This window comes from Apodemus sylvaticus, chromosome 13, assembly GCF_947179515.1.
Source record: "Apodemus sylvaticus chromosome 13, mApoSyl1.1, whole genome shotgun sequence".
In the NCBI taxonomy this organism is placed as follows: domain Eukaryota; kingdom Metazoa; phylum Chordata; class Mammalia; order Rodentia; family Muridae; genus Apodemus; species Apodemus sylvaticus.
Window position 1 is genome coordinate 39,576,419 of NC_067484.1, and position 20,777 is coordinate 39,597,195.

A 20,777-nucleotide genomic window follows, 5' to 3' on the forward strand; every position below is an offset into this window, starting at 1 on the left:
TCAGTAACCACAGGGCATAGAGAGATGATCTTAATTAAGCTCGGCTAACTGTTCCTCTTATGTGGTTGACAGGATTGGGAGCAAATGGCTTGCAGTGCAGTGAGTCCAAGCATTTCTGTACCCAGGACATTATCAATATTCACAGTGTTAGAAAGTTGACGTGGGAAATGTAAGAACTGTTTGCTAACTCATTTTATTTGGTGTCATGTTATTCGGTGTCAACTCATGTCAGATGTCCACACAAATATTTTTATGAGCAACAGTTCTACTTTCTAAACCTCCAAACATACTGTGAAGAAATAGGGACGTATTAGTCTAACCCAGACAGATTAGGCTTGGGTTATAGGATAAGTGGCCAGTCTCTGCAGAAGAAGCTGAACCTTCATCAGCGCTATCTTCCTGTCTGGGTTTGGAGACCTCAAAGAAGCTAGCTTCCTGCTTGCTTATAGGTCCCAGTAGTGGGCAGACAGAGTCTCCCCATTTGTGTCTTTGGGATTTGAGGGAATGTTGCAGATGTGCATGTACCTGGAAGACAGAGACTGTCGAATGCCTTCCTAGATCATTTAAATTCTTTGGGACGGTGTCTCGCTGAAGCTGGAGCCACCATGCAGCTAGGATGGCTGGTCCAGGAGCTCTGGGATATGTCTGTCTCCAACTCCTCAGTGCTAGGGCCATAGGGGCACCAAACTTTATGTATGGATGCTAAAGTCCAAAGTTGGGTCCTTATACTTGCACGGCAGGTACATTTCTGGTGGAGCCATCTCCCCCCCCCCCCCCCCCCCCGCCCTGATTGTATCTTTTCCAAAGGCTGATACAGTAACAAGAGGCTATGTCTGGGAAAGTGGCTGCCCTCTAAACTTTCTTCCACTTGATACATTTAAAGAAAATTCCTTGCATTCTCGTTAATCACATTCAATTAGAGTTATTCTTCTGTAAAGTATGTGTTGGACAGTTGGGACATCCTCCATCCAAATCTAGTAATTGTTTACAATTGAGCCTTCAAGTACTGGCAGTTGGTTCCAAGAATTACACACTCCTTAGAGGTCTCTGGGAAGTTTCTGTTCTATTTGACATTCTTATCCACCCCCATCTGTCTCACAGCCCTCATGGTCTTCATACCCCCTTTTCCTGACATTTATGTTTCCCCATCTTACTGTTGGCCAGCCTCGGTTTTCAATGCAGTGGTGTGTCAGAAGTGCTGTGTAGAAACATAACGTGCTACGGGTAAAGAAGCAGAAGGCATGGTTCCCAGGGAGACACACTTCTCCAGAGCCACAGAACATCATGCCTTGCATGAAAAGTGCCACTGCAACAAGTAGCCCTGAGGCCATTCTTTAGGAAGAAGAAAAATACTTTCTTCCCATGCGCTGATCGGGAGGATAGCAGTCACGCCATGTGCTGTGGGCAGTGGTGATGGGTGAGGAAGGTTGCTTCACCTTCAGCCTATGTCTGTGCTTCTCAAGATTCTTATTTTTGATATGTACCTCACTTGAAGGGCATGTGAATGTATTTTACTCCTATGTCCCAGTAGAGAAGGTGATAGACTAGCAAACAGTGATCTTCTGACTCTGGGAGCATCAGACCCAGCCGATACAGAAAAAAACATACAGTCCTCACTTGATGATAAGACCTGTGCGTTGTTGAAGCATCTCCATCTGACCCATCAGATGCATTTGCTTGTGTTTCAGAGAAGCGACTGGATCTAAGATGTTTTCCTGGTAGTGCTACTGCAGGATCTTGCTGTGCTTGGATTAAAGGTGCTGTATAATAAGCTGTCTCTTGGTGATTTTGTGTGTGTGTGTGTTTCTGCAGCTGTCTGTGAGAACGGATGCCAGAATGGTGGGCGCTGCATTGGCCCTAACCGCTGCGCTTGTGTTTATGGATTCACCGGGCCACAGTGTGAAAGAGGTAAGCGGGAAGAAGAGACCGGGATAGGGGGTGCGGGGAGCTTACCTTTTCAAAGTTTATTCTATAGTTTTTATTATTATAACAATGAATGCATGTTTTCGCTATCCAAAGAGAACTGGTCTAATGAAATATATATTGTTTGGCGCCAGTAGATTGAATGGTAAGATTTGGGGGCAGCAAGGCTCTCAGTGGTTTTCATGACAGTGACCCTAAAGCAGTCGTTGCAGAGTGATGGCGGATTCTCGTCATGCTCACTTGTTCTCTGGACACTGTTGGGTGTACACCCTCTGCTGTAAATAATAATAACGATAGTCAATATTGATAGCAATATGTCCCTGGTCGAACTCCACAAAACCTGACACAAGTTGTCCTAATAATAAGAAAACACACTGTATTTCATAACACCAGTCCAGAGCTACAGGGCTTCATATCAAATGTGATCAAGGCTTCTGATGTCTTATTTCCCTTCTCTTGGACCTGCATTCTGTGTGCTTCTGTTCAGCCTTACTCTGGAGGATACTGCAGTGTTTTCTTATTAGGTGTTTGTTTTGTGATTGTATGAGGACTGTTATTGTTACTGAGGCAACAACACGCTTCCTTGTTCCATCTGAAGAGAGAAACTTCTCCTCGAACTGTTTCTGGGTCAGTTAGAGTCTTCAGAGCTATTACATGCTGGTGGGATTAAGCTTAGGTTCTGCACAATAGTCCATGATGAAAGTAAAGTGTTCAATGTTGGCTGTGCATTCGGCAGTCATTTCTGCAGCAGCATCCGGAATAAGCCTTCCCAAAGCCACATACAAGGAACAGCTGGGTCTGGGAACCCAGCAGAACTTCCTTTAGGTAAGACAACTAGGAAAGTATCCTGCACTAAGCACTGTGTCTCCATAACAGTCATTCACGCTATAATAAAATCAGCTTCCAATAATTTCCATAGCTACTGAACCTGTTTCCTCTCAGCTGCTGAGAAGAGCCAGCATTGATACTCTAGCAGTGTAGTCACATAGCCTGATGGCAGGTGTGGCCACTGTGAGCCACCAAAGAAGTGAAACCTTATAAAATGTAATAAATAACTGCTGAATGCTGAGCTGTGAGAGCAAAACTAAGTTTATATTAAAATATTACATTATCATATTGCTAGCTAGATACGTCTTCAGTTATTTCCCCTGGGCTGTGGTGACATCTAAAGGCACATAGAACTTCACTGGAGATTAAAGTATATGGTATTAATGTCAATGAAATGATTACAGGTATATGTGCAGAGAATCTTTAAATTGTGAATAGACCTTGTACTTTAAAACTGATACTCATTATCCTTGGAAAAATTTCTTTCTGGCATTTAATGTAAGTTTTGAGAATAAACTGGGAAATTTGAATAATACGGTTAAGTATGAGAAGTTAGACTCATGCCAACTTTTAACATATGTCTGTGTATATGCACATTGAGATATTTATGCTATCCCTAATGTAACTGAGATTTCTTGGGACTGAAGTGCATTCCACAGATGACAGAGTTTATCATTATTTTTAGGATGAATTCTAAAGCTTTTACCAGATGTTCTTATTGGGGGAGGGAAGGTGAATCATGACATGTTAGCGCAAATTGTTCAAATGGGATGATGCAGATTTCCTAAACGATGTGATTTAAAGACCACAGAATACAAGACTTAAAAGACAAACACAGTCCCCACCAGTGGACACGCGACTCACTTTCTACTGCTCCTGCAAGCTCTATGACTCTTTTGTCTCAAAGCAGGATTCAAAGTTAGTTTCTGACTGGCCCAGAGTTGGATGTGTCCTTTGGCCCAGGCTTCCAAGCATTACATCATCATTCTGCGACAGCTACTCCTGTGCTACTGGCGATTTGACTCCAGTAGAACTGTCTACATTTTACATGCACAGTAGCATGTTTGCAGAAGGAATTATAAAATTAATCCATTAATGAATTGGCCTTAAGGATACTTAAAAAAAATTACTTGTTTAAAAAAATGCTTTTAATCACTGCCCTTCGATATTGAAAGCACAAAAGTTTCATTTCTTTCTAAGAAGCAGTCAGGAATTTCCACTCCTAAATTGCAGCTGTGAACTTTAATCTTTCAAGGACACATTTATTTTAACATTGATCTTTTCACATGTACATGATTTTTTTCTTATCAAACTTATCCCATTCTCCCTTCAGAACTATCATAACTACTATATACAAGAGGAGTGATCCATTTATGTTGAATAAATTGGTTAATTTACCTGCTTATAGTAAAGTCCATGTTCTTATTCAGTTACTGGTTTCAAAATACATGTTCTTTATGATATACAAGAAAAAAGGAGTTTTATAAAGTCAAGGAAATTTTCCATGCTTAATGTGGAATAAATATAGTTTCCCTTTAAACTGGCCTCCTGGGCTCAGAGGTCTGCTTTTCCAGCTATCTGGGTTCTGGTAGGCTACTCTCTGTAATCAGGCAGAGACTGCATATAGCTAATGACTGGCATTATTAAGCTATTTAACTTGAGTCTTGGAGCTGTAAGCTGAAACTCTGGAGTCTCTTGTCTTTATGATACTTACAATGACCTTTTATAGTTAGCAGAAAAAAAGAGGGAGAGGCCTTGTGGTCACATGCTGACTGTAAAGTGCAGACTGGTCAGCTACATCCAAAGCACATAAAAGTATTCCATTATTTTTGCTTCTTTCACCAAATAGATGGGAAAAAAAAGTCCTTACTATGCACCTGAGAAAAACACAAGAACAGAAATCAGCATTATAGAGTAGACCGCAATGTTTCCCCAGGCAAACCTTATTCCTTAGCAACAGAAATTCAAGGAGTCAGAGGAAATAAGCCCACCTAAAAGATGTTTAGACACACCAAAATGATCATGTAATTCCCGCTGTGTCTGCCCACAAGCATTTTTAAAACTTCTTTGACTTCAGTGAAAACTTTTTAATGATTGAATCTTCCTTTGAAATGTTCCCTGAAGAGCATCTGGTAAAAATATATGTCACACCTTCTTAGTTACATATAACCTGTGACTACAGATGATTTTTGTCATGTAAAAATGTTTTTCTTACAAAAGCATTTAGTTCTATGAAACTTCAACTACCATGATACCTAGTGACATTATCTTTAAATTTCTAAGTCTTCCCAATGCTACCAGAAGGTGCTTTTTAAAAAGCCATCTAGAAGATTAGATTTTTAATCAATGTTTTCAAGAAAATCTTTCCAAAGTGTACATTAGCAAGGGTGTGGGATTGTGAGATCACATCAGTTGTGTCACTTGTAATAGTGAAGCTCTCATGTCTTTAGGGAAGATATATAGAATTGGTTCCATGTTTGGGCAGCTCTTGTGAAATCCTACAGTTGTGTGGACTGATAAATGAATTCATTGTCCAAAGGGAGGCCGAGGCAGAGTCCTCCAGTGTTACTGAAGCCCTGGAGCCACTGGGCTCTCCTGTCTACCTGCAGTGATTTCCTTGTAACCATCCTGATTGGTTGAATCTCCTACACTGTTTCTTTTCTACTTAACTGTGACATTTAAAGCACACACACACACACACACACACACACATTACCTGGTTCAATATGAATGTGACATCAGTACCTTTTCCAATAGATTCAATCATAGTCACCACTAGAATAGACATGATTGCAACCTCAAGTCTCATTAGAAGGGGTTGTTGAATTGTCTGCATGTTTGTTTGCCCCCTCACATGTTCAGAGCTAAGGTAATTGTGATAGTCCCTGAACCACTTAGACCTTGTCTATATTCTCAAAAACAGGAAGAGAGCCACCTTAGAGTTTCTTCGAATTCTGGGAATTACGTAGACAAACCCAAAGTTGTAAATGACTCATATACGTGTTATCCTGTATTGATTTCCCAGACTTGGAATTTATTATAGTGGATGCACGGCAGGCTTCGATAGTATGTTAGTAACACAGAGAATAAATAATATGTGCAAGAAATACAGAAATGTGTGCTGGGAGAAACAACCCAGTAGCCTACAAGTGTCCACAGGCAGTAGATTTGATACTATCAAGGTATGCTAATTCAGTACTTTTTATTTAAGCTATACTTTATTGTACTTTTAAAATGAACAGTAATATGTATTTAATATGAGGTAATTGAGAAAATAATACAAGATAAAAGGAAAAAATGCAGTTATTCATAATTCCCAGGCTCAAGGTTAATTACTATTTATTTACTAAATAATTTTAGCCTCTTGTTCCTATTGATCATAAAGTATTTCCAAAGAATAGGATCTTGTCATTCTTTCTAGAACCTGCTCCTCTGCAATTTGAAACACTCTTATGCTTCCCTTCTCCTTTGGGAGATAGGGAACTGTTAAATATACTATGGGCTTTGATGGCTGCATTATATACTATAGGTATAAGGATGAATCTGCATTGGTACACCAAGCCTCTGCTCTTTATAAGCCACGCCCCAATCTCACAGATAGGGAGGTCAGACCTGTAGCACTGTGATTATGAAAATCAGAAGACATACACTGCAATCCAACCCCAGTCTTAGTCCCTCCATCACAGGTGTCTGACCAGGCTGTCTTCTGTCATTTGACATTTAAGGTCATTTCCAAGTATATTTAACCTTGGTTTTGTTTAAGATTCAGCTCTGTGCAATAAATGTATCTGTGGACAAATCTGTATTCTGAGCTATATTCTTAGATTATATCATATAACTATAACAAGGGGTTTGCGGGGGTATTTGAGAATAATGGAGATATGATATGTTCTGACCATTTCCATGGAAAATCTCACTGTGATTCACTCCATGGTCAGTGTGTTCTTATTCTAAAAATATTATGAGTGACTATTTTTTTTTATTTTTAAGTTTTGGTATTTTATTTTGTTTGATTTTTTCAGCCATAAATTAGAATATATGACTACTACTATACCAAACTACTTTTATTTAGAATATTTAATTTTTACTCGATCAAATATTTGTCAAGAACTTATCAAGTATTGAGCTTGGAAATCTAGTTATGAAGAAACTACGTCTGTATTTAGGGACCAGGACTGGAAAACTTCAAACACAAAGATACAGTTTCCATGGTAGACACCATAATAGGAATGGAAGGAAGTAATGAGCTTAGAGATGCTTCTCAACTTTAAGCAGTTGGAACAGTACTCTTGTCAGCAATGAAAATCTAGACTGAAAAACGGAATATATATTTTTCCACCACAGTAAAATGCCATTAGGCTAACACCTATACTTGATATTACAAATGATATTATGGCTCTGTCTTATACTAATACTACTTAAGCTGCATAATTAGTTATATTACTGTAGTGCCCTATTGCCAGTTTTCCCCCAGAAGTGCACTTCCCTTTTCCTTTACACTGAAGATTTAGTAGAATGGACATTGCAAAGAAGAGATATTATACACACAGACACACACAGACACGCAGACACACAGATACACAGACACACACACAGACACACACACACACACACACACACACACACACACATTTCTGCTCCAGCAGAACCTTGAAACCTTTAAGCTAAATGTAGCTTTAAATGGGCATCAGAGAAATACCAGAAGATCTGTGAGAAGGTTATACTTTAGACCCAGCTCAGATGACCATTTAGAAGACAAGGGGGTGGGTGGAAGTGGAGCAGACCCTAAGGAGCAGAAGCAAAGAAAGAGAAGAAAAGCAAAGATGGCAGAAGTGGAAGAAGCAATGGTCATCAAGGCAAGTGATGCTGGTGTGTGTCGAGGGAGGATTTGGGATTTGGAGAAAATCAGTTCTTGAATAGGTTTGTCTGGAAAAGGCCCTGACTACCACCTCTCTGTTTATATCTGCAGAATAAGGCATTTCCCCACATCAACATCAGATCAGATGGCATTACGTTAACACATCTGGAAACTAGGCAAAGCTGCCATACCATACATAAACTCATAAAACTTAATTGTCACAAAATATTGCTATGTAGGAGTTTGCTGAAAGGAATTAAATACATCTGTGTAGAGTGAGCGTTATATAACAAGTACAATTTTTACCCAAAGATCCAAAACAAATAATACTTGTCTCTAGGAGTGAATATAGCTTTGTAATTTCTCCTTGGAGTTATTGGGGGGATTAAAGGTAGTGAAACCTGACACATAATTAGTGTGCCCACCACATGGTAGGCATCCACTATTATCTATTGTGTCTTAGGAACTGTGGGTGCAGGAAGACTTCAGAGGTTGGTATTACCCTGGGTGGCATTGCTGGCCTTCTCTGATACCTGCTTCTCTACAGATAATAAGTTTTTCTGTGGGAATTAAATGTAAAGCTTGACATCCTACAGATGGTGATACTGATGTTTTAATGACTCCCCAAGTTATCAAAAAGATGGATACGATGGATTCAAAGTTAAGTCTCAAGTGGGAGAACCAATGTGAACCACATTATAGAGATAACGTTTAATGCTGCTTCTCTTGACAGGAAGGATTTCAAATAAATGGGAACTTTTTAGAGAATCTCATCTTCATGAAAGGAGAATTAATTGAGAAAGTTCCTAGCCAGTGTTTGGCAGGAAAAAGTGCTATGACTATAAAAATTGTGAAGCCAAGTCAAGGATCTGCACACGTAGACATGATGAACTTAACAGGTGTGGGGAGGCAGGGAGACATTGCTCTGGTTCATGGTACATGAATTGTTAGCAACACCAGTGTCTATCCTTGCTAATTTGTAACAATATAAGGTTGGCTAGAAAATATTCTGTAGCATTCTCATTACCTTGATTGTTACACAGTAGAATGATCAAACAGTGAGGTATAACCTACTTTGACATATATATTTTACCCTAAATGTCAGAATTACTGTTACTGGTTTTTGTTTATTTGGCCCCTTTAAAGTCCATCCCTGTCCACAGAATATGGTTCTTGGATTTTTCGCCAAGCAGGGATTTTGGACAGTTCAGGAGTCCATTAATCTGCAAAACTATCCCTTCTCTACTTATTTATCTATGACCATTAGACATACAAACCCTTTATTTTATCTGCCACTTGCCCACTTCTGTAGAATAATTGTGCTTATCCCTGTATTGTGTGAACATCAACAGCAGGGGATTTTTCTCCTCTTGCCTGTGTGACCCTCCGGCTTCACATTACGCAGTGTAGCTAAAGCCATGACATAGCTGCACTGTGAGCTCCAGGGAGTCCAAACAGAACCAACCAGAGAAGAAATGCAGAGTAAAGGTCCTTGAGTGCTCTCGGAGGCACATTCACAAGTGTGGCTGTAAAACACAGTCGATGAAAGAAGGGACAAGGTTGGAAGGAAAGACACAGACCTCCGTGTACAGTGTCAGAGAAGCCAATGTCAAAAGACTGCTCTTCATTCAGGCTGCAGTGGGGGAGGGGCTTTGAGTGACTTCTGAACTTGAAAGTAATACCCCACAAAGGTCAGTCTAGGGTGACAAGATGGAATGTAGGCTGGGAAGAGAGAGAGCTCCAAGAAGACTTTGGAGAATTCACGTATCTCAGAGTATAGCTGTTGAGTATTAAGGTTAATATGATACATCCTCCGGAAGTGTTGTTTGTGTGCCTGAGCTAGACTATGAGCATAACTCTTAAGTGGAAAAGTGGGTAATATTGAGAAATAATACTTACTGAACATTTGCTATGATTGATCCTTTAAAGAATTTAAAGTATTGTTGTACTAACACAAAGAAAATATCTTTTAATTTAATTCCTTTTAAAAATTGGAATTACAGGGGGCAGTAGGTGTTTGCTCTCCTTGGAGTGCATGTGTGGGCACCTGAGCGTGACACTGGGCCTCCTCTCCTTCACTCTTCCTTGGGTTTCTGAAACAACATCTCCCACTGACCTTGGATCTCAGCTGGTGGCTAGCTGGGCTGGATCCACTTGTTAGCCCTTCAGCACTGGGGTTACATACAGCACTACATCCGGCTTTTACCTGGATGATGTGGACCTGGACTCTGGTCAGTACTCTTGGGTAGCAATCACTTCACCCACTGTATCATCTCCTCAGGCCCAAAGATAGTATTTTTTAATTTTTTCTTACAAAAATAAGTAGACAGTAAAAAGGAAAACTTGAGCACAGGAGACATAGCCTCAGAACTTGCATGTTTAGGCACATCTTCAGTGGAGCACATAATGCTATCTCCTGAGACCTACACTGTGACTACCAGTCATTCTGTGTAAGAGTAATGGATGTGCCACTGAAGTCGATAAAACAGGTAACACTGGAATTTGCTTATATTGCTATCTTCCATAAATAAATTTATTTTTGCATATAAATGCAGATTATATTTATGAACTCATATACTCAAAGTTTGGTTTTCATGCATGATCCAAAATGATCAAAATTCCTCATCTTAAAAGAAAGTTTAAGACTTTTATTTGAAACCAGGATAAACTAGCAGAGGCTGTATTGACTCTCCTGATTGAAAATAAAAAGTAAAATACTTGAGACAATTTTGAAAATTAGACACCTAGCTTTATGGATTGGATTGTAAATGTCCCTAAACACTCATAGCACTGTGATCCTCAGTAAAGCAGTGTTCACTAGGAGGAAGACAATAAGATGCCCACAAAGTCTCCAGTTTCCTCCACATGACGCCATTGATGGATTCAGGACCTTCGAGGGGTTTTGGAGGAGATGCTCTTCTTCCTAGCAGTCATAAGGGGGGCGGCCATGTTCCACTATGAGGTCCTGCTTTACCACAGACACAGACACAGAGAAACCCAGTGTCCACCAATTGAAACCCTTAGTCAAAAGACACCTTTTCTTCTTTGGCTGATTTCCTTGAATGCTTGGTTGTAAGAAATGCAAATACAAAAAATCGACACACTATGCAACAAAACCCAGCTATTTAAAAACCCAGAGAAAGAAAAATGAACAGGACAAGCCATCCGGCTTTCCCAGTTAGCTGCTGGAGTCTCCTCCCATGCTGTGTGACAGTTAGAAAGAAGACAGACACCCAGCCTCATAGACTCCCTAAGATGCAGTAAGGTCTGAGATCCAAGAAGACTGTGATGGCTAGAATTCTTAGGACAAAACACTAAGGAGGAGTTGAGCATATATAAAGAACTGCACACTCAGGATCACACCATTCACTGGGGTAAAATGTGATGAGGTCATGAGGTGAGCAGTCATCTAAAGCTGGGAAAGGAACAGAACAACTCAGGAGCTTCAGAATGAATCCAGGGATGTGCTCTTCCGTCAGACTAGGATGTAAAATCAGTTTCTAAGGTACGGCTTTTAACACTCAGGAAAGTATTTAAGGCACAAAGTGTTAAAACATAACACTTGAAAAAAATTTATTCTGGTCCTGACTGTTGACTCAGAACAAAAGGATCAAATATCCATTACCTAAATTCAGAATTATTTATGTGATTACAAAAGTTCCAAATCGTCAGAAAACCACTGACAACACTCCACTTGGCATCGAATAAGTTATTAGCAATCAAAAGGTCCCTGTGACAAAGTAATAGAGGTCAACCATAATGAAATCACAGTCACCCCAAACTTATGCAAACACTAGGGTTGTAGACTAGACAATGTAAGATTGCTTTAATGATATTTTGTTTGTCCATAACACTAAAGAAAACATTCGCAGCATTGATACCAAACAGAACATTTAGACATGAGCTATTGAGTATTGTAGATGAAAATATTATAAAACTAAGGACACATCAAGAGAAAATATTAAAATATATTACAGAGACAGAGGCTATCAAATGCAAGGTTACATTATTGGGTTTTGCATCAAATTCTGGCAAATTTAAGTACATGCAGTTGGAGTTATCAGAGGAGTGGACAAAAGAAAAAATAATAGTTGAAAATACCCCAAATTCTTTCATGTTGTTAGCCAACATGACCACGAATACTAAGGAAGCCTAAGACAAGAAACATTTAAAATATCAAGGAACACTATAATCCCATCTCTAAAAAGGCAAGGATATTGAGAAAATCTTCCTAGCAGCCAAAGAGGAAACAGACATGTCTTAATAAAGAGGAGCAGGGTAAGCTTGCTGATTTCAGTGGGTTTCTGACTGGGGAGAAAGCAGGTTGGAAGGTGGGGGACCTGCAAGTGCAGGGGGCTGCCTTAAAACACAAACTTGTGCAGACTTAGAAAGTACCTTTCAAAAAGGAAAATGAAGTAAATCAATTTTAAGATGTGAAATATGAAAACATCACCACTGTAAAGTGTTAAAGAGAGCCTTTCAGACCAAAGAAAAATATTACTGGGCAAAACCATTAATTTATATATTTTAAAAAATGAAGAGCCTTACAGCACTTAATGATGTGAGCAAATAACTTTTATTTTTAATTCGTGAGTCTTTTGAAGAAGAATATGACTGCTGAACCAAAAGGTAATTACAGTGCTCCTGTCTTCAACACATGGTTGGTCAATGACATTTTATAATGGAGTAGCTTCTCAAAGATCTACGAGAGTATCTTCTCATTATCAAGGATGCAGAGCTATTATCTCACGTTTGAATTGCAAGTGGTATATGTTTAATTTTGGAGGCTTATACACTTTCCACTCATTTCTCTGGGTATAATAAAATTATTTTTTGGCATTGAATATGCAAGTGAAGACATTCGGGTCTAGCCTTATCTTTTTCATTTAAGTTACTGCCCATTTTTCTGCAATATCGAGTACTTTGGCTTTTTAATTATGGACAATATTTCTCCTTTATTATACAATTTTTAGAGATTGATTGATCTGGAATAATAACCTCTCGAAAACCTAATGGAACTTTTCTTCTATTATTATCTTTGAGCTCAAGTTTAGATCCTCCACTTCAGTAATATTAATATTTATCAATAAACTTAATCTGCTATCTGCTCTACAACTGTTTTAATCTTTGTTAGTAAGTCGGTTTTTAGCCACATCTGTTCTTTTTTTTAAAAAAAAAATATTTTCATTTTCTATATTCTTTGTTTACATTCCAAATGATTTCCCCTTTCCCGGATCCCCCTCCCCATATGTCCCATAAACCTTCTTCTCTCCATCCCTTCTCCAATCACCTCCCTCCTTTTTTTCTCTGTCCTTATATTCCCCTCCAATGCTAGATCAATCCTTTCCAGGATCAGGACCCCCTCCATACTTCTTCATGGGAGTCATTTGTTATGCGATTTGTGCCTTGGGTATTCAGGGCTTCTGGGCTAATTAATATCCACTTATCAGAGATTGCCTTCCATGTGTATTCTTTTGTGACTGGGTTACCTCACTTAGGATCTTTTCACCAATTAACAGTCTTAAAATAATGTGCTTTTGTCTTCAGTTTCTTTGTTTAACTTTAAAGTTTTCCTCTTTTGCTTTTAGGTTTTATCACCTAGATGCTGATCTTTTGTTTTCTTTTTAAAGGTGTTTTTGATTTTACTTGGTGTGTATGAGGGTTTTACCCACATGTACATATGTGTGCCACATGCATGCCTGTTGCCATTGGAGGTTAGAAGAGGACAGCAGATCCCCTGGAGCAGTAGCTAGGGTTGTTTACGAGATACTACTTGGGTCCTAAGAACCAAACCCAGGTCCGTGCGAGTGCTCTAAACTGCTGAGCCATCTCTTCATGCCTTCAGTTCATCCTCTTATATAGTTTTAGCAGAGACTTCTGTAGTGCAAAGAACTTCTGTCTACTTGTTGTTGAGTTCCTAGTGACACCTTTCTTCCTCAGTGATGGAACAGTCTTGTTCCGACACATCCCTTCCATGCCACAGCTCTTGCTGGAAGCCCAGAAATTTCAGGCTTTTGGTGATCTGAGCCTCCTGGGACAGAGGAAGACCTCAGCTGGGCATGGTAGCTTGTTGGCCCCACCCTCATTTCAGGTATGGTCCCCTGGTGTGAGAAGACTCTGCTTGGTTTACAACCCCCCTCCCAGCCCCCAGCCCTTTCTTTGCAGAGTCTACCTCTTCTCCCCCTGTGGTTGTAAAGGGCTTCACCCAGACTCTTGCCCCTCCCCCTGAGACTCTTTTTCCCCCTACATTCCTCATTTATTTTCTTCTGTTTAATGCTGGAGATAATTTTCCCTATGTGGTGATGATCACCAAATCGTCCATAACTTCCTTCCGTCTGGTAGAGATCACACTGGCTGGAGCCTTACAGGGCTTTGGCTTTCCCTTCCAGTGTGATGCTATATTGGTAGCCAGGCTTCTACCCCTACACATTTTCTCTAGTTCATAATCTAAAGTCAAATACAGCTCTCTGTGGAGAACTGGTGGGCTTTCTCAGGGTTCTGAGTAGCTACCCTCAGTCCCTTTATAGTTTGCAGGGGAAAGACTGCAGTTCTTCTGAGTCATCCTGGGCTATCATTCCAATGGCTTTCTGTGACTATTTCCTTAGTTAAGTGTTGGTGATAATCTTGTCTCGATGGTCGGTTTTGACCTCTGTTGAGATGTTGCTGTTCATATTGACTGTGGGTCAGGGAAGAGGCTGTGATATGGTTTCAATTTGCTGTGTTTTCTAAACTGTTGACATCACATAGGAAATTTTTGACTTGGAAATTTATCTAAAGCCATACAGGAAGCCAAGTGTAGGTACTCCTCATAGGGTATAATTTGTGATTTTATATCTGGTATCTACAAGCACAATTATGGCAATGCATCAGGTACATCTATTGGAACCAGGAACCCCCCAATTCCACGGGTGCCTCTTCTTCTGTGGACTACAGATGTTTCCCATGACCGTACTTAATGTCACAGTTTAATGCATGCAAATCCCTTCCATATGGGCCAAGTTGCATGTTCGTGAGTGTTTTCATCTGATTTAGAAATAGCGCACAAGGCACATTCCAGTCTTGAACAAGACCATTTTCATCTTAAAGGGAAAAGAATTAGGTTCTGAACATTTCAGTAGAAACTTTAATCAGAATTTAACACTTTACTGTGTAAGTAAAATTGCTGTCTGGAGAATGAAGGCTTTGTGTTTGCCGTTTCTCAGTCATAGGAATGACCTGGATATGTCGGCCCAAACACACGTTCCCACGCCGGTTCCCTAGAGGTTCTGATTCAGTGCTCAGTTGCAGTGATACCAGGATGATGTACAGAAGGGAGCTTTAAAGATGCTGGGGCAGGCCTCACCTGTGTTCAATCAACGTGCAGTGAAATCCAAGCCTCAGTGATTTGCAGACCTCCACAGTAATCCCATTATAGGGTAAAGGTTGTGAAAAACTTGCTTATACATGCTCCTTTCAAAACACCTCAGGGTGTTTTCTTTGCTAGCTAAATAGGGGGGTTACAAAGTATTTCATATATATTATTGCAGAGAGCCCCAAACGAAGCCATTTGGGATGAAATTCACTTTTAGGATATTTTGAGCCAAGTTATAAGTCCTCATATTATTAGAACAGTTGTATTCTGATATCGCATAATAAGAGTTGAGAGTAGTTTACTTTTATCATAAGGTTTTCCCCATATCACCTATTTTAAATCCTAATGACTTCAGTCAGAAGGATAACACCTGCTAGGGTGGGGGGCAAAACATCCCAGAGTCTTTATGACTGCAAAGGGAGTCAGTGTGTGGGAGTATGGTGGCATAAGCCGGAAATAAGTCAGAAAAACTTTAGAAATTATGTGTACAAAAGGGAAAGCTTCCTTGAGATTTTTCAAAAGGACAGTCTCACTCCTTTGAAGCAAACTTCTGACATATCTGGTTTGTAGTTGAACTGTATTTTATTCAATAATTACAAGAGCAATTTGAAGGGTTCAGTCAAATAGTGTTGTGTAGATTGTAGTAAGATACATGAAGAAATACCTAATTATGTTATTTTTTATGTGTATAATACTTCCTCCTTTTAGAACCATGTCAGTTTTTAATGCTTACATATTTATTTTAAAACCATGCATTTCCTGTTGTTGATGATATAGCAAAGCTGAGTCAATACATTTGGAGCAAGGCCAGAGGACCACAAGGAGTGCCTTTTGGTCCCATCAAGAAGGAAGAATGTGAAAGGCTATTTGTTAAAAAGACAGCTCAGGATGTGTGGCTCAGGCATCCTCTGCGAGATAAATACCATATGATGGAAAACCCTCACACCAGGACTAAGTGAGACTGGGGGCTAGCTCATCAGAAAATTCTGAATGAATGGAGGAAGTGAAAGGGAATCCTGTTGAGAAGTCTAAATATCTGCTAATTAAAGCCTTAATTCTCTTGTGGTATTTGGATTTCCTCTCTCTGTCTCTCTCTGTCTCTGTCCCAGTCTCTCTGTCTCCCCCCTCCCCCTCCCCCCATCTCTTGCCTATTAAGTGTGACTACAAGAATATATAAGATTCTGCAGCAGTCCCTAGACAGACCCTCTATCAAGTTCTAAGTTGTGTAAAGCTATGCAGGGACTATTCAGAAGAGGTTATCTCCAGATTGAATTGGATTTGCTAAGTCCCCAGAGAAGACAAATATACCCTGCCCTCTGCCTCTTTGAGTGCCTCTATCTCCCCACCACACTTCTCTGTACAATGGACCAATGGTGTCAGAGGAGGAAGCATTGCAGTAGGGATTGGGGATTCTAGATTTGGATTTATTTCCCATAGTGCACTTTGGCAAGTAGAAAAACGTCAATACCTTGCACGATAAAAATACCTAATTTTATCTATGAAATGGCAAATTTTACCTTTGTTGCTTTTTTTTTTTTTTTTTTTTTTTTTTTTTTAGTCTTTCCAGTTTTAGTTTCATTTGTTTCTTTGATTTTCTTCTTTTGGTTTGTTTTAATATTAGTTTTCTCTTCTTTTCCCAGACTCAAATTTGTCTTTTTTTTTTCCTTCTGGCAAGGAAGCCAATAATTATACTGGGGTTCCTTGGTGTGTGAGGTGTTGGTTTCTTCCAGCTACTTGAACAGTTGCCCTCTCTGTATAGGTCTCAGATTCTGATTTTACTGAGTTGGAGTGTATTGAATTTCTTTGCGATTTTCTTATCTACTATGATAAAGCAGAGCGACCAAGACAAAACAAGGAGAAAAGAATTTTTGAAGGCTTACAGTCTTAGCGTGTTAGAGTTCATGACCATTATTCTGGGTAGTGTAACAGCAGGTAGGCAGGCATGGCAGTGGGGCAGTAGCTGAGAGTTATCTTGAGACACAGCCCAGAGAGAGAGAGAGAGAGAGAGAGAGAGAGAGAGAGAGAGAATATGAGAATAAGAATGGTAGTGGTGAGAGCCTTTGAAACCTCAAAACCAGTCCCCAGTGACATATGTCCTCCAACAAGGCCATACCTCCTAATTCTTCCCAGTTTCTCCAACTGGGATCAAGCATTCAAATATATAAGCCTACGTAGATCATTCTCATTAAAGCACCACAGACCTGTAGATGAATGATGTGTTCGATCAGGCCAGGAGATTTTTCTGCCAGTATTTCTTCTGTTGTTGCTTTTGCTTTCCCTTTTTTTTTCCTGGTACCTGTTTTTTTCTTTTTCTTATTACCCATATTTTTATATACTTAATAGTGTTCCCACATTTCTCTGGATCTCCCTTCATTTTATTTTTTTCCCCTTATTTGATTCTCTACCCTCAAAATGTAACACCAAAAAAAAAAAACCCAGTGACCTATCTTAGAAGATAATGACATTTGTCACCAAGCCTAACACTGTGATTCCGGTCCCTGGAGTCCATGACAGATGAAAACTTAATCCCACAAGTTTTCCTATGTCCTCCCACATATACCTCAGTACATGTGCATGCCCCTCCCCACACACAACAAACAAATAAATTAGCTTTCTAAAAGAAAGAAGAGCTAAAAGTACGTCATTCTTGTAATTCTGACACTTGAGGAAATCAAACAGGGAGGATTAAAGTTTGAGGCTAACCTGTTCTCCATAGTGAATTTCAGGCTACCCAGGCTATAGTATAAGACCATACCTCAAAGAAAAGGAAGAGAAATCAAAGGGAAAGAAAGTCGGGGATTGTCTGCTTTGCCCAGTCCACCCTCATGCCTGCTTCCATCTTGTTGCTTCAGACTTCCTGTTGGTCTTTATTCCTAATTGCCTAATCAATTATGATACTCTCAACACTCCTTGCTTGTCCTGCAAGATCTCCTTTAGTCTTTGAGCAAAATTCACTATTGCTCTGAATTCCATCAGATCTGGTCCTGTGGGGCGTCTCCCAGGCTGGGTGTCTCCTATCCCCCTCTAAGAATTCTAGTTGCAGTCTCCTCTTTTTTTCCCCCTAGCTTTTATTGAAAACTTTAGGAGATGATACATTATAACAAGTCTGTGCTTCTACAGCTCAGAAGCCTGATGCTACTGTTTGCCTGCTGAAGAGACTGAGACAGAGAACAAGTTCTGGGCATGCTCAATCACCCTGGGGTGGGGGGTGGGGGGACTAGTGGTTTTTGCAAAGCTTACTTTGACTCTCCCTTTCTCTGATCTCTGTTAAGCTGTCTGCTTCTGTTGATGTCACACCCGTTTGTGGGGTTCCACTAATTGCTCACTAATTGCTTCATTGTTTCTCTAATGCCTTAGGGCATAAATTGCTCCACAGGCTCTTTCAATTAAATTCAGGCCCCCTTTGCAGAAGAATTCTTTGAGACCAGTCTTTGAAGTCCTTAGGGATCTTTTTCTGTGGTTTTCTTCCAGATAACTAACTGGGCTGTAGCTTACCTCATTGTCTCACAGAGCTACCTGCAGCCTCTTGATTGCTTACCACCAAAATTTCCATCGTCAAAGTACTCTTATGTAATGTTTTAAATATAGTAGTTCTTGAGGACTAAATCCCTGAGTGTTTGCTCAGGATTGGAGCTGGGGACAGTGATCTGCATCTCCTCAGCTTGTCTGTCCTTACTGGAAACCTCTCCCCTTAGCAGCATGCTGCTATATTAGCTGTCCTAGTGTTCTTGGCCTGATGCACCCTGAGTAGCTAGCTAGCCATTCTACCAGACCCCTCACCTGTCTGTCCCTGGAAGTGAGCCTCTGCAACACCAAGTGGAGGACACTAGTCATAGCCTGCCTTTCCCAGAAGACAAGACTCAGCCCTTAAAGGAAGAGGGAGTAGGAATATCTCTCTGTTCTTGCTTACTGAAACTTCATGACCCTAAGCTGGCACACCAACAGGAGGAAGGAAGAGACATAGACTCTTGCTGTTTCTGAAATTTTGTAGACTTTCTTGAAGACATGCTAATTAGTCTGTTTTGTGCCTGTAGGACAATATTCACAGACTTAAAATGGCTGCTGCTTGAAGTCATTTTATTCATTGTTTTACTGGGGACTAGGTTAGCAAATCTTCTATTATCTTTCTATAGACTTTTATTATGTGTATGCAAGTGTATCTTTAGATTCATCAACTTCCTTTCTGACATGTAATTAATCAAAGCATCTCTTTATTTTTTTTAAATGTCCTATATTCCCCCTTTGATCGTTCTCCTGGGTCAATTCACAATCTCACGTCATCTCTGCTGCGCTTTTTATCCACTCAGTGAAATCTGTCTCTAGCTTAGACTGAGTCTCAGTCTACACTGCACCCTGGGGCCTCCCCACCTGCATCCCAGTCCCCAGTTCTTCTGTCTTCTTGAGTCTGGGTTTATTGAAGCATGAACTCCTAAGGTTTTATCCTCCCAATGGTCTATGTGAGAGGTAAAATAGCCATGAACAGAACTGGAGGGTATACTTACTCATTTGCAAGAAGTCAGGAAGGACCCAAGTTTCTTGTCCACATTCCTTACAGCTTCTTCATAATGGCAAGTCTATAGTCTATAACTCTTGTGACTTCCTTATTACTGCATAATTCAAATCTGCACTGTTTATGCAGATGACCTCTGAGGTTACCTAAGAGTCCTTTGTATAAATCAGGAAACTTCCTTTCACAGAGTTCCTATGTGGAAGGGGCAGTTTCCCTATTGTTTACTAAGCTTATATTTCACGTATATATTCAAGTTTCGGATTTTACATGTGTTTTAAATTTTTCCTGTGTGTTTAATCTTTTACTATTTGTATTTATACAAATACAAAAACTATTTGTATTTATACAAAATAAGTAATATTTACTATTTGTATTTCTTTGCTTAAGAATACGATGTTTCATATTTTATAAGGTACCTACATTATCTTAATAAAGTGGAACATTTATTCACCGTGGAGTACTCACTAGTAAACAGCTATACACACACAAAAGAAAGGACACATTTTCTGGTGGAAATAAAGTGTTTTCTGATTAATTTGACTGGAGAAATTTCAAATAATTGCATAGAAATTTTCACTCTGAGAATGTCATTTGGTTTGAGACCTCTGTTAATTGGGGTAGTTTAGGCCAGGGCTTCTTCTACCATTTCTACTCTCAATCTCTTTACATTCAAGAAATGTTTCTGTAACCATGAGTGCATGGTCATATAAACTAGGAGTACAGAGAGTTTTTAATGGATAATAAGTCATTAAGAAAAAACTTAAGACTTGTTTTTATCTTATGTGTGTGAGTGATTTGCCTGCTTGTACTACTAAGTGCATCATTTGAATGCAGTTCCCATGCAGTCCAGAAGAGGGTGAGAGAACCTCCCTGGAACTGGAGTTACAGACTGCTGTGACCTACCATGTGGGTGCTGGGAACTGAGCCTAGGTCCTCTGCAAGAGCAGCTCTTAACTGCTGATCCATGAATCTGGTTCCCGGAGTGAAATGATTATTGGCCATACATACAACTTTTTAATTTATTAAAGATTAAATAAATTTTCATATGGAAACGGTGTACTTGTTTACCTTTACATGAATAATTGGATATGAGCTCAATGAACTTTTGACCCATCCCACACAGAGCAGCTTCCATGCTTTTCAGAGCTGCCTGACATCTGGACACCACTGAAACGGCACTAGAGAACAGCAGAAATAAGTGTGGCGCTGTTTGAGAAATTGTCAGAAACTCTATCCTAATCCTAAACCAAAACTAATGTAATGAATTTTTGTGAACCTCAAAACCAACTACTCAGGCAGCGATTTTA

The 20,777-nt window shown here is 39.8% G+C and overlaps 1 protein-coding gene across 1 annotated transcript in view; it reads left to right on the top strand.

Moving 5' to 3' along the window:
• Fbn2 (fibrillin 2) overlaps positions 1-20,777 on the top strand; it is a 213,492-nt gene that overhangs the window by 16,903 nt on the left and 175,812 nt on the right. The window contains exon 5 of the mRNA XM_052155291.1: positions 1,813-1,908. Within this exon, the coding sequence (XP_052011251.1) occupies positions 1,813-1,908 (96 nt within the window). The remainder of the gene's footprint in view (positions 1-1,812; positions 1,909-20,777) is intronic.